At 40.5% G+C, this 14,647-nt stretch overlaps 1 protein-coding gene across 1 annotated transcript; it reads right to left on the bottom strand.

Moving 5' to 3' along the window:
• Positions 1-200: 200 nt before the first annotated feature.
• On the bottom strand, positions 201-14,153 carry LOC121518426 (transmembrane protein 47-like). The gene is made up of 3 exons (XM_041800724.1): positions 13,866-14,153; positions 8,107-8,247; positions 201-1,766 (listed from the first exon to the last, which is right to left on the bottom strand). The coding sequence occupies exons 1-3, from the start codon at positions 14,080-14,082 to the stop codon at positions 1,585-1,587; spliced, it is 540 nt and encodes a 179-aa protein (XP_041656658.1). The 5' UTR covers positions 14,083-14,153; the 3' UTR covers positions 201-1,584.
• Positions 14,154-14,647: the final 494 nt, after the last annotated feature.

The following is a 14,647-nucleotide window of genomic DNA, read 5'->3' as shown; positions in this document are numbered from 1 at the left end:
CATATCCCTTCAAATCAAGTGTTACTGTATATTCTAATGTTTTGAGATAGTAGAATTTGAATTTTCCAGTCATATCATTTAGATTAAAACAATCAAGAACCCTCTGAATTATTTCTTTATGTGTGTAATAAGGGTTATTAAGTCATGATGTTCATTTTTTAAAGATGTATCAGTATATGAACAACAACAAATAAGCCCATCAGTAGGAGGTTTATTTTCAATTTCATAATTCTCCTTGCTTCAAATAGCTGAAAATACTTTTCTTGGAAAGACTGCGTATGAGTGATACATCTGATGCTAAAAATATAGCGAGGGGACACTTTTTGTTAAAAAAAAAATTCTAGTGCTTGTTGGGAAAAACAAGTCAGCAATTTCATAAGTTTGAGGTTCTGCTTTGTCCACAGGGTGGCGCCACAGTCAACTCAAACAAACAGGAGCTTCACTCGAAGGTTTTTCCTTCAACCAATGAGTTTGTTTACACAAATAAACCGATGTTTCCTAAAACACTCACTCTCACCCACGCAATACAATAAAGAAATAAAGTAGAAGAGCTCACTTATACACATTCACCAACCACTTCATTAGGTACACCTGTTCAGCTTCTAATTAAAGCAAATATCTAATCAGCCAATCACACGATGCCCTGGGGGTCTCCCTAGCAGCTTTTAAAGTACCACTTTAGTACAGTTAAATAAATGAAACATTCTGATTTTATTTTTTTTGTCTCTAAAGTAATTTCACTGTTGATGCAAAAAAGGACAGAGGTGCTGATCCTTATTCACTTCAGAGAGCAACATCAAAGTATCAAAAAGTCACTTTACAACAAAAATACACACCCCTTATACTCTCAAAACTACACTAATTTATTTCATGTTTTCTTCGTGTAGAAATACTTTATACATATTTTACATTTTTCCTTTGAAAGAAACTGGCATGAGCTTCATTACAAGTTAAAAACACTTCATAGCTCTAGCATCTAAAGAGGCTGTGTATTCGACACTTCTACTATCAAAAGGTTTAGCATAACTAGATATGTTTCAGCTAGAACACACAGAGAAGAGTTCAGCTTTTTAAATAGTTAAAAAAATTATGCCATAAATACATGAACAACAAGCATTTCTTTGTAAAATGCTACAAAACGACTGAAAAAAAGGAAAAGTGGGGAGAAGTCGATCCCTTTAAATGTTCAGTCACTGCACATTCACGGCCTGTTTCTCTAACAATAGAGATCCACATCAACATGCAGTGGAAACGTCCAGCATCTGCGGCTCGTGCCCGTCCAGAAAGCTCTGTGCTTTAGCTTTATGACGCCTCACCCCTGATACCGGCAGGGCTGAGGGACCTGCTGGTTGCATGGGAGGAGGGGTGCTGGGGGGCCCTGGCCTAAATTAGGCCTTCACAACCTGACTAAAAATAACAGAGAGAGCAAGACAAAAAAAGAGAGAGAGAGAGAGAGAGAGGGTTTGTGCTCACATACACATTAGCTGTGCTGACAGAAGAAAAGTAGCACACCTCCTGTAAGGGGATTTGTCTGTACGTGTTTATGAGTGTGTGGATTTTCCAGGGCTGGGGTTAAAAAAAAAGTTAGTACATGGCATCCTCGTATATGTCCGTCCTCAGGCAGAAGAGGATCCCTCCGCCCAACATGAAGATGGTGGCTCCCCAGCCGAGCCCATAGCCCCAGTTAAACTCGTGATATGTCTGAAGAACCGTCCCGTCGATGAACTTGATTGGGTAGAGGACCAGAGCGCAGGCCTGCAGGACCACTACAACAAAAACATTCAAACAAGAAAATTAAATGCAGACACAGTATATAGTATTTATCTTTTATCTATTTCAAAGATCAGTTCTGAGTTTTTTAGTCAAAACTCCTTGCAATCTCCTCGTATAATGTAGCCTTTTGCAAAATGTAAACCCTCTTTCTTAAAACAGAATTACCTCTTTTGGTAATGTTAACACTATGGATGGGCACATAGACTTAACCACTTGGAAAGTAATGTTAGACTTTAAAGCTAAGCAATAATGTGCACACATATAAAGATGCCAGAAAATATGGCAGAAGTAAGTAGAGTAAGTAAGTAAGCAGAAGTAGACATCTTTAAGGGGAAATTGGTTTAAAAGGCCTAAAAGGGTTAGCAGTGGCAAAAATTGGTAATAAGGTGGTAAAAATGGATAAAAGAGTAGCAAAAAAATAAGTTAAAAAGGCAAAAATATTGCAAAAATGGGTCAAAGAGTGGGGAATAGGTGCAAAAAGTGGCAAAAAATATTGAAATAGGTTAAGATTGGCAGAAATGTTGCAAAAATGGCTGCATAAAGCAGTAGTAAAGCGGTTGGGGAATGACAAAAAGTGGCACAATTGGGTTGAAAGAGGGTAAAAAGTGACATAAATGAGCAAAACTATGGTGAAAAGACATTAAAAAGTGGTGCAAATGAATTATTTCAACATTAGAACACAATTACACACACTTTTAAGCTATAAAATCCTGTGACTGTTAGCCGGGTTGCTAGCATCAATGCTACTGATCTAACACATGCATTGAAACCAAGAATACAATACAACCTGGTAGGGCCCTTTTACTGGATTTTTAGGGGCCCTGCTTATTCTGTGGGCACGCCTGATCATACCTTTAATGATGGTGCCTATGACCCAACATGCAGCGCAGTGTGATGCAACTTCACATTCTCATTAGGCTTCAGCAGATGCTGAACTATGCGATGTAACATACGCGTCAGATCAAAACAAACTACCTGTAATAAAGACATTAAAGTCTATTCACTGCCAGCAAGACTGAAAGCAAAGATACCGTATTACTTAGGGTTCAAACACCAGAAAGTCAAGAGTTGCTGGAAGAGTCATGCAAAATGCAAGCTATGACAAAAACAAGGTAAAATACTGCAGCAACACAGCCATTCTACATCTACATATGGCAAACACCAGGCTAATTAGCAGTTCACAACTGCTAGGCTACATAGGGCTACTTTGTGTCTTCCAAACCAGCACTGATTATGAGTGGCAAAGCTCTGTCTTCTTTTTCTTTCTTTTGGTAAGAAAAAGTGATATGGGCCAAAAATGTTGGGATCTAATCAATGAAAACAAGGACAAATTATGTTAATTTGACACTTTCATTCTGTGTGAATCCTGAAAGAGTGAATCAGTTTATCATAGCTATAAGCAGGGGCTCCACGGAAATAACACTGAGAATTACTGCAATAATGTACACTTAATGGTTTTCATTGCCTGATTTCAGTAAAAAGATCCCTTAATTTCAACAATCTTGTGTCATTTCAATCCTCTTACATTCAGCCTTGTACTATTTACAGAAAATATGACTCCTTTGTTTAACTTTTTCTTGTCTGTTGTGAGCACTCTCTAAAAAACACCAATTCATCTTTGTCTGACACACCTCACAGTGGGCTTCTTGTTCAGAGGAAGGTGAAAACTGTATGAAGCAGCCCGTTTTTGAAGTTAAGGACACATTTCAGCACCCTGAAGAGAAGCTTAAGCATGTGTGGTTCCTTTGTTATAGAAAATCTGGAAAACTCTTTAAACAATCCACATTATTGCTGACCTTGACATCTTTGTGAATCATATTTCCCTTTTAGTCATTCAGGACCATTGAGTACTAGTGGTAATATGCTGGCGTCACTGTGATCCCTCGTGCATGCATACGATCAAAGGCATACTGTTGACTCTCACAGCAGCTACTTTATTTCCTTTTAGTGCATTCTAGGTGACTCTTGGGGAAGGGACTGTGTGACTATGCCTCCGCCTTTCCTTCCTAAAGGACGGAGCGGTGGGCATGCAGGAGGATCGACAGCAGCCCAAGAATGTGACTGTGTTGATGGAGCCCAGACCAAGCTTGCAGTCCTGCTGAGGTCATATTTCCGGATAGAAAATAAATACCATGCAGACATGGTCCTGCCGAGGGGCATTTAACAGTCCAGGGCCTGTGCTGCTGCGCTGCTGAGGACTGTGTGTCTGAAGAGACCTTATGCTCACAGGGCTCTTAAAGCAATTACACACAGGAAAGGATAACACTGCATTCCCACGCTTTTCACTTAATGGCTAACAGTCTAAACCACAGCCAAAGAGGCGACTGAGCACACTGGTCCTTTGTGACACATGTTTTGGAGACTAAACAAGACAGAAATCCATTTGAAGAAAGACATTTTTCCTGTGTGCTATTTTTAAAATGCACTAAATGTAGCACTTTGTCTGTGGGGATTTGTACATTAGTTAAGGTTCTTTGGTACCCATAACGTCAATGATATTTCTCCCTCCACATGATGGATTTCTGAGGGCCCAATCAGTCAGGAAGGAGGACTGACACAATCCTGGTCATGCTCTGGAATTCCCTGCATGGGAAAGTCTGTTGAAAAAATAACAAAAAAATAGCAAAATCCACATTTTCAGGGCAGAGTAAGGGGATGAACAGGCAAGTAAGCATAGCCTAGGCTACCGCCTGGGTGGGGTGGTAGGGTTGCCATGAGCTTCTGGTGGTGCTGTGGAGGTCCAAAAGGCCCGATATTGCCCATGGTTCCTGGGCATATTACCAGGGGTGAAAAGGCCCAGACAAAAGAGATGCCATCAAGCTTGACCTTGGCAGCCACACCCCCCTTTTCAGCTCCAGGTTGTGACACACCGGGTCCTGTGATGACTCCTTAGTGCCCTACATGCCTACAGGTCCCTTTTCAACAGAACCAATTAAGTCAAGTTTTTAAAGTGCCTAGAGCGCTAAGCATAAGAATCTTTATTCTTTTCAGAGAATTATATAAAAAGATGAAATCATTCTTAAAGTTGTCAATAAGAGAGCAGCTAGCCTGGCAGAGTATAAAGCCTAAAACCAAGGGGGAAAGAGCTAGTAGGGCTGGGTGATTATGGCAAAAATCAAAACCGTGATTAATTGAATTTTTCACCTCAATTGTGATTAACAAACGATCATCCCCCCAACCTCCCACTCTGTTCTGTAAATATTTGTGAATTTTAAAACGAATACCTAAAAGCAATATACACAGATTAACAATTTATAGTTGTTTATTGGGACAACTGAAATCAAAACACACATCAGCTGAAATGAAACTGATGTTCTTGTGTTTCAAATACAGATGTGGCCATCTAATAGGCGGGGTGGATCTGGCACCATGTAGTTCCTAGAGCAGTTTTAGCAGCTTTCAGCAGCTATTGTACAAAAAGTATAAAATAAATCTGCTGCTCACATTGCACAGCTGGTTGAGTTTTAATGGACTGGATGGGATGGTGTCACATGACTAGAACTTCTACTTCTCTTGAGTTTCTGGCAGGCTACATGCCTTGCGACACCTGGCTGCCTATCACGTGACTACACAGCTGGTATTTTGTTTTTAAAGGGTGGTGTGTTTGGAGAGAGATTACAGGGAAAACATTGAAATAATGTAATAATGTAACGGTTATCAGTTCTAAATGTCGGTTTTGATTGTTTCTTGATTAATTGCCCAGCTCTAAGAGTTAGCATGTTCTCTCTCTCTTTAAACATAAAAATGACACAAATCATCACCTCTGAAGCCCTCTTACAAACATCTTTCATCTTCTTGTTTTAATCAGATCAGAAATCTGAAGTGTAAAGATGTCAAAGTCATTGTTTTACAGCAAGTTATGTGTCTATTTAGTTCTAAGAAAGGGCTTGGCTAGCTAAATTAAAAGCTTAAAGGTTTCTGGGGGGTTTCACATTTAGACTGACAGATATACACTCATTGGCCACTTTATTGGTACACCTTCCTTGTAATGGGTTGGACCCCCTTTGCCCTCAGAACTGCCTTTATTCTTCATGTCATAGTTTCAACAAGGTGTTGGAAACATTCCTCAGAGATTTTGGTTCATATTGACATGACAGCATCACACAGTTGCTGCAGATTTGTCGGTTGCTATCCTTGATGCGAACCTCCCGCTCCACCACATCTGATCTGGGGACTGTGGAAGCCATTGGAGTACAGTGAACTCACTGTCATGTTCAAGAAACCAGTCTGAGATTATTTAAGCTTTGTGACATGGTGCATTATCCTGCTGGACGTAGCCATCAGAAGATGGGTACACTGTGGTCATAAAGGGATGACATGGTCAGTAACAATACTCAGGTAGGCCGTGGCATTTAAACGATGCACAATTGATACTAAGGGGCCTAAATGTGCCAAGAAAATATCCCACACACCATATCACCATCACCACCAGCCTGAAACATTGATGTAAGGCAGGATGGACCCATGCTTTCATCCCCCTTTCTTCCCCATTGTGATACTCGGCTTGAGTTTCAGCATCTCATCTTGACCACGACTACATGCCTAAATGCAATGAGGTGCCAGCATGTGATTGGCTGATTATCTATCTGTATTAACAAACAATTGGACATGTGTACCTAATAAAGAGGCCAATGAGGGTATATGAAGATTCTCGTTATGCAGTTCTCAATAATGCCAGCATTTTTACTTCTTTCGAGATTTATTTCTGGGCTTTATTGCCTTCATTTTTACTAAAAAGGACAGTGGGTATAGTGGGATATGAGGGAGAGGGAGTGGGGAACAGAAGGAGGCCAAGGTCAGAATTGTCTGCTCTGAGGACAACAGCCTCTGTAAATGGTGAGCTGGGCATAACTGCTAGGCCAACTGGCATCCCGTCTTGACATTGTCTGGGTACATTTGGGACATCAGCCATTGATATTCACTGAACTTGCCTTTCATAGATGCACCACATGACAGGAGACTCTCTGTGCTGAACATGGGTTTAGTAGGAGGTGGTGTTGGGGTGTTTCTGGATTGATGATTGACTCATTTGTTTTGTTTGCTTTAAGGCCATGGTCAGGTCGCTCATGGTCAGTTTTGTAACTTTTAGTGCGCACTCACACTAGGCCATCCGTATCGTTCCTGTGCCTGTTTCAGCCTAAAGTCCGGTATGTTTTGCCAGTGTGAGTGCAATCGTTCTATGCAGCGCGCTTCACGGCCCCAGTTATCAACACATGTAGGTTCATCAACGGTGGAGGCTTCACGTGATGACGTCACAGCGTGACATATCCATGCCCAGGCCTAGATGCGTTGAGCAGTGTGAGTGCGGGCAAAAGGGGGGACAGGGGAAGGGGTCAAATGGGCTTTAACATGGTTAGAATACGGCACAGTACAGATGGCCTAGTGTGAGTGTGCCCTTACTTGCAGTGTTCACCCAACTTCTTGCAGAAAATGTACCAGGAGTCTGGCAGGAAATTGTCTAGGTAAGGCTAAAGAATATCATTCATCCATTTGCCTTAGCATTAGCGGCCCACTTGGAAAATGTCTGGAAATTTTTTGGAGTGTAGTCTTTGTGTGAGAGGGCTGAATCAGACTGACTTATGCAATATTTTTCTTTACTTTCAGCTTAAAGGCTTAGTGTAAAACCGCTGGAGGAGGAATGTTATATTTAATGGAAAACAGGATGGCTGTTTCTTATATAATCCACCTTTATTTTGGCAAAACTGGAGCTGGGTGCAAGTTAAGTAGCGGTAAGTGGTTAGTGTTACATCACTATTTTCATCATAAACAAACCAGACCTATGACTAAGATATTACAAGTATTGCACAGCGTGTTTGGTAATGTGCCGTGACTGCTAAACCCTAAGATATCTACATTTTTTTATAGTTAGATCCTCCTTCTTTTGTGTTCAAATCTGGTTTCATCCAAAGGTCCCTCTCACTTAGCGTGCATAAGAAGTGTAGTCCAAGTATGAGGCACTGCTGCTGGCTGAGGACTCTGTGGTTTGCTTATTTTCCCTCCCTGACTTCACTCTGTTGGTAAGTCTGAAAATTCTGCGGCTGCTTTTTCTTGGCATGTGAGCCGGCAGTTCCTCAAACTCCACACCACAAAAAGAATGAGCTCAACCAGAAAGCTTCACTCAGCTGCAACTTTCCTTCTGCACCCTTCCATTTAATATGAGCACTGAAACATAAAAAACCTCTCAGTCTGTATGGAAATTGTTGTGGTTTCTGTCAACATTTATGTACTCTCTTCCTGTTCCTGAATGTGCATGACAATCATGTGCTGGAACATGAGATGGGGATATGCTTTAAAAGCTCTGAACAAGAATTAAAGGGATGTAGGAAGACATACCTGCAGTGAAGAGGAACACGGCCACGGTACGGTAATGCTTTCTGTGAGTCCCCCTGCAGTGGGAGATCAGGGCCACCAAAAAGGCCACCAGTGTCCCCACGGCTCCAGCCAGAAGCAGCGCCAAGGTGGCAAACTGCCAGTCTGCAGGACGACACACATGAACAGGTTAGAGAGGAGCAACAGCCCAACAAAAGCTCGATTCACAGGACAGCACAGTTGAATTGAAGCGCTGTGTTGACAAACACAAAACAACAGCTAATCCTAGCGAGAGAGGAGAGTGAACGGACGGCCTGTACGAGAGAACAGACTATCAGAGACAGAAGAACATGATGAGTGACTCAGTGGTCATGTTAGTCAGATTAAATACAGGACAATTATTAAGTTAGTATATTAGCTACATGATCAGAGAGTTTGTTTTTCAAAAGTGAAAAAACAAAAATTTGACCAACAGCTGATAACTTGTTGAAGAAACAATATAAAAACCTTCCACCTTATCTTAAGACTGAGATTTAGATTGATTTATTTTTACAGTAATTTTCAGCAGAGAATTAAATCCACCCAATTTCCACAGAGCACCACGGATGTCTGCTTTCAGCACTGTTTAACTTTGGCATCTACTATTTTTTCCTTTAAAACTTTTTGGTAGCATCTTAAATCACAATAAAAACAGCAGGAATGCCTTTTAGATGTCTGTTTCCAACTATAATAAAGGTAAATCAGGATACAGGTCTACCTGTAGACCTCCAGTCACTTAATATTTGTTATTTAGCTGCTAGTTGTGTTTGCTGGCAATGCCGTTCATGTATGAGAGAGAGAAATGGTGAGAATTACTTTGTCACTGTTTAAAGCGTGAGGCAAGACAGTAGATATGACTTTAACCTCTGGGTGTGAGACTACAGTCAGTCCTGACATAACTTGTACAATGTGAGCACTCAGGTCACGGCCAAGCATCGGACCATGTGGTGAGAGCGCATTAAATGTGAGTGTTGGTCATTTGTCTTAAACAATTCAGCTGCACAGGGTGAGCTGACACTCCACCACAAATTAAGCATATAGCTATGCTTTGCTGCTCCCTCTCCTCTCTCCACCCCAGCTCCTCCTCTATGCTTTATCTGACTTAATCAATGCCATTCTGTTGTCACTGACACCTGCTCTGCTCAGGGTTTATTGCTGCTTTTCCCTTCCTCAGGTTTCCCTTGTAGGCACAGGAAGAGCAGGAACATTTGCTGTTCCTACTTGACGCTTTCCACATAGTCTTGTGGGAGGCATGGGGATCCTTGAACAATGACACCACCAAATATAAATGACAGCAATGAGAGCAAATTCATAATTGCTAATAAAAAGAAGAATTTATAACCACAAGTCATGTGTTTTTGTTGACAAAGTGGTCCTGATTGAACTGTATAATCATAATATACACCTGGATTAAGAGGGAACTGTTTCAGGATAGTGCAGCTGAGACCTTCACTGGGTGCTAGAATGCATCAAACCAAATTCCTACATAATATTGCTTTAATTAGAAAAAGAAACATGTGTAGTATCCTCTGCAATGCTGTCAACATTTACTTTTTTTAGCTAAAAATGTTTTAAGGCCAATTTTCCATACCAATATTGACTCTCATATCTAGACTTGTGTACAGAGCTGTCTTTGGCCATACTGCAGTTTTTTGTTAGACACCAATAATGATACACTGGTACCATATCAGCTATAAAGGCATTAAAAATAACATTTAAAAGGGTCTATGAGGGTCTTGTTTGCTTTTTAACACCATTTAGAGACATCAATCTTGATTGCAGACTGTTTCATTAATGGTAAAAAAAAAACTTGCAGGGTTTTAAAGACAATTAAAATTCTACCTTCATTTGCTGCCCTTTAGTGCACTCTTTCTTAAACACTAACATCTGTCCATTGATTATCTTTGCAGCTCCTCCCATCCATTTAGGAAGGCTGGACCCTATCTTTGCTGTCAAGGAGGCGGGGTAACACCCTCGCCAGTCAATCACACATCTGTCATTAAGAGACAAACAACTATTCAGTCACTTATGGAGTCACCAATTGACCTAACAGGCTGTGGAAGGAGGACAGAGTAGCCAGGGAGACCATGCACACAAAAAGACCCTTGTCTATCTTGAACTTCAGCAGTCATTGTAACACGCTGTGAAATTCATATAAATCTTTATTTTTTTATAGACCTTTTGATGCTTTTGCATACATTTAATCGTGAGTTTCTTACTTTTTTGTTTTGGTAAGTATTGATGTGTGTTTTTACAGTAGAAATTTTGTGTGAGTCAGTGTGTTTTTTGGTTGATGCAGACAGATTTTCCATTTTGGTTCAGTCATGCTGGTTTCTACACAGAACATTTATTCTATTCATTCTAAACAAACTAAAGTCTCTGTTGGTGGAAAAGTAAAAATCATCACACCCTCTGCATCAGAGGATTCTTCCCTGAAAAGAGCCACACAACACAAGGTTATCAAAGCCTCTCTGAGCTCTCTGATCAGTAAACCTTTAACCAGAAATGTTTTTTGACAGACATTTTTCTCCTTCTTTTATTGTGTTTTCCTCTTTGATATCCAGCTTAACAGGAGAGAGCTGAAACTCTGAAGACTTGCCTCAAAAGGAGAATTAGCATTGGATGAAACTAACAGGCTTAGCTATCACTCTTCATTGGGTCTCTCTTTTTCTGTTTTTTATTTCCTTTTTTGGTCTTCCTCGTGATGAAAAGAATATTTCCCCCAAAGATAGGTTAAAACAACAGACTGTATAAATAGATGGACAATGTGATAGCTCAATAAAAGTGAAGCCAACATTTGGAGAAATATTTAGAGCTCTGCCTACTTCCTGGCAGCAGTACACGTCTAAAGCCCCTCCTTCTCCATGTTAACAGATGGGACTTGGAACAAAGTTTAAAATCAAAAATACATCTCAAAAACATTTTTCTCAGACATGTTCTCCATCATTACAATTAGCTCTTGTGTTGACTTAAATTCAAGTGTGGATTTTTCTGCTTTTTTTTTTTGTTGTTGTTTTTTGGGGGTGGGGGTTATGCCTTTATTTTGAGAGAAGGACAGTGCATAGCCAGAAACTGGGGGTTGAGACATGCAGGATGGGAGCCATAGGGCAGACTTGAACCCACGCAGCTAGCATATATGGGGTGCAACCTAATCTTGGGCCATCTATGTCCTGCTAAGTTTACTTTTGATGTTATTTGATGCAATAGAAAGGCAAAACGCCATGACTGACAGCTCAATTTATGAATGCTGCTCTTGGAGAGCTGGGCAGTGGGGAAACAACTAAAGATAACAGACATTATTAAACTTAACCACAAGTGTCTGTTTCAGCTTAAACCCAGATTGCTCTGCAGAGCCATATTGTCCTTAAGGATCTTTGCCCTGTAATCAGTGTTTTAAATTTGTGTTTTGGTCAGTAAAAGAGGTCTTCTACAGACTCTATTGCACAACTTAAACTCCAAATTATGGTGAAAGCACAATATGGTAGCATCCATTGCAGGGATTTTGTGGTTTTACCTCTGTACAAGAGAAGGAAGAGGTGTATCATCCATTCTTCTCTATAGTTGATAACTTTAAATACACTATCTTCATCCATCAGGAAATTCAAGCAGCTTTTGTCCATTATGTGGTTAGGATGTTGTTTATGGCTACAAGAGAAAAAAATCCTTCTACCCAGGAAAGAATTTTCAAACAAATCCAATCTATATTTTTAGAACCCCCCTCCTGGTTGCAAGCATTTTTTCCCCTCTGCTAAAGTTGTTTTGCAAGGTTGCATCATCTCCAAATGAAATGAGAATCTGGACAAAATAAATCTGCTTCGCCTTTGGGTGAACTGGCCCTTTAACCTCACCACGCCCCTCCCCTGGTGCTTTAATGAGCTCTGCAGACACTCAGAGCAACAAATACGCCTCCTATTCAGCCAACACATTCCTCAACATCAGAGAGCAGTCAGTCACACCATCACTGTGCCGCCCTCGGTTCATGTCTGTGACCGAGGTGCCAGACTCACTGTGTGAAACGCTAAGTATTTTAGCAACCAGTAGGTCCAAAAGTACAACATTTCTGTTTAATTTCACAGTGTCTGCTAGAACAGGCTTTTTATATAAATATTTTAACATTTTTACTGCCAGCTCATAAATCAAGGTAATACAAGTGGATCTATCGCAGAAACTGTTTAAATCTGCTGTATTAATGCAGATCTGCTTCCCTGGTGCCTTTGAAGGGGGTTTGAAACGACAGACAAAAGACAACCTGGTGGGTCCACGCCTGCTGAGGAGGATGACTGGGAGGATGCTTAATGTGTCTCTTCAAACCCACTCAAAGCCTTCTTGTGGTTGGAGTGGATTAACTCTTTGTGTGCTGAAGGGATTGGATCTCTTTGTGCAGCATGTGTTCATCTTTTTCTGTTATCCTAGAATCTGACATCTTTGCATGAAAAAAAGGGCCTTCAAGATACAAGAACACATGAACAGAATTGTTCAATATTGCAATGATAATATGACGTGTGATGAATAAAAGCTAAAGGGTAAATTCTAGCCATGGATTGTTTTCATCTTTCTGGAGTTCTTTGTGTTTTACACAATGCATGTGGATGCAACAGGTGCCTACTGAAACAAAAATAATCCAAAAATACTTTTTCTCTCTACTAAATTGGCACTAATGGATCTAAAGGTGGCTGATAGCTCGCTGAGCTTCATCTGAGTGCATCAAAAAGCATTTTCATTACACTCAGGCCTCCATCCAGAGGGTACACGTTCACACGCATCATTTGTTTGAAATGTTGATTCAGATTTTTTGCAACGTGATTATTTTGATAGCATAATTGTGATTAATTGCTCAGCTATGCTCGTGATAATGCTTCTTACTGCTATACCCCTCACAAAACTGTTAAAACAGCATTTTCACCAAATAAAAAATATTCTGTGAAACCTTTCAGGCCAAGCTGGGCATCATGATATTGTTTGTCACAGGGTCTACACGTCACAACTCTGGTATGAACACAGGAAATTTATCAGCAGCACAAGAATCCCTGAATGCCTCAGCTGCTGCACGAAGGGGGATACCATGCCAAATAAAACAAACTCTGCCTCAGAGATGATGACTATGTTAAACCTAGGAGAGCAGATTTTGTACAGGAGTATTATGTAATATTCTAACATCTCAATGAATTTTATTTGCAGATTTGTAGGGTCAAATTTCTACTGACATTGCTCATTTTTATTCACTTTTGCAATTCCTGTAGGTTGTATATTGATGCTCCACTCATATAACCATCTCTGGAACTGGAAAAAACAGTCTCAGAGCCAATGTTATGAATGTAAACCTACTTAGAGTATTATTTAGTTCTGTTTTCTCCTCACAGTGGCTAAAATGCTCTATATTCCTTGCTTACATGTAAATTTGTATCACCTTTAAAAAAAAACATCACAGTATTTGAAGACAAAAATACACAGAACACTGAAAATTAAGAAAAATAGTCAGAGCTGCTTTGTCCAACTGTTTAACAAAATCTTTTTCCCAACACGATGTGCTGCCTTTGTTTGGCACTATAAAAGACCCTGTTTCACGTGGCTAAACGTGCATTATAACATGGTTTCATAATTCTAAATTTTCTTTACTTTGTGCCTGTCCGTCTCTTTGCAGCACCAGCGTTTTAACCGAGTGATTTCCAGGATAGAAAGTTAACCACAACAAAGAAAGCAGTGAAACGAAGTCAAAAGGTGCAAAAACAAACATTGATCCGTACCAGATGTGAGGGTGGAGAAGCAAGTCCACACAGCCTCTTCCTCCGGGTGTCGAGGCTCGGACTGGGTGCAGGACTCCCACAGGGACTGGGAGAAGTGGTCGGCGGTGATCCAGGCTGGACTGAGAAGAGCCACCACGTCCAAACAGAGCGCGAGGAAGACGCAGAGCAGCGCGATAAGCTTGAAGGGCCGGAGCACGTGCACCTCGTTCACAGACATGTTTTCATACCAAAACACACAGCAGCTGAGAGAGAAGGAGCTCACTGAAGGTCCGTGTGCGTCCTGTCCTCACCCACCATAGCCTTTACTGGTGTGCGCATGCGCCGCTGGGAAAAGTTAACGGGACCCATCCTGTGATATGATTGGCTTTCGAATTCACTAAGCGCTTGTTGGACGACGTTAAAAGAAAAACAGTTCACGCTGGAAAACACCGTTCTCTTCATCTCACCCTCCATAACTTTATTTAAAAGAACAAGTTCTTTTAAAGGTTGATTTTTATCAATAGTTCGATGTTGCTAATTTCTAATATTTAGACCTACTAGTCGATATAACTTCGCATTAGGCAATCTTTTTGTCTTTTTTGAAATATGAAACGGAATATATTGTAAAAAACTTGAATTAAAAAAGAAAGGAAATAAGAGCAAACAGCAAAAATTCTTCTCATTCATACAATACTTTTATTTTAAATAAAAATTCCCAGTTCCCCGGATGAAAAAACAACATAAGACTCTAAAGTTGCAAGTTTTTCCCCTAGAATTGTTCACTTCTGTCTGTTACTTATAAA

This window comes from Cheilinus undulatus, linkage group 12 (assembly GCF_018320785.1).
Source record: "Cheilinus undulatus linkage group 12, ASM1832078v1, whole genome shotgun sequence".
NCBI lineage: Eukaryota > Metazoa > Chordata > Actinopteri > Labriformes > Labridae > Cheilinus > Cheilinus undulatus.
Note: the sequence above shows the minus strand (reverse complement) of the source record. Positions and strands in the feature narration are given on the sequence as shown.

Excerpts from the sequence above, each read along its gene's own strand:
- LOC121518426 (XM_041800724.1), bottom strand. The coding sequence starts at position 14,082 with ATGTCTGTGAACGAGGTGCACGTGCTCCGGCCCTTCAAGCTTATCGCG. Across the intron at positions 8,248-13,865 it reads CTTCTCCACCCTCACATCTG|ACTGGCAGTTTGCCACCTTG; the intron begins GTACGGATCAAT and ends GTCGTCCTGCAG. Across the intron at positions 1,767-8,106 it reads CGTGTTCCTCTTCACTGCAG|TGGTCCTGCAGGCCTGCGCT; the intron begins GTATGTCTTCCT and ends TTTTTGTTGTAG.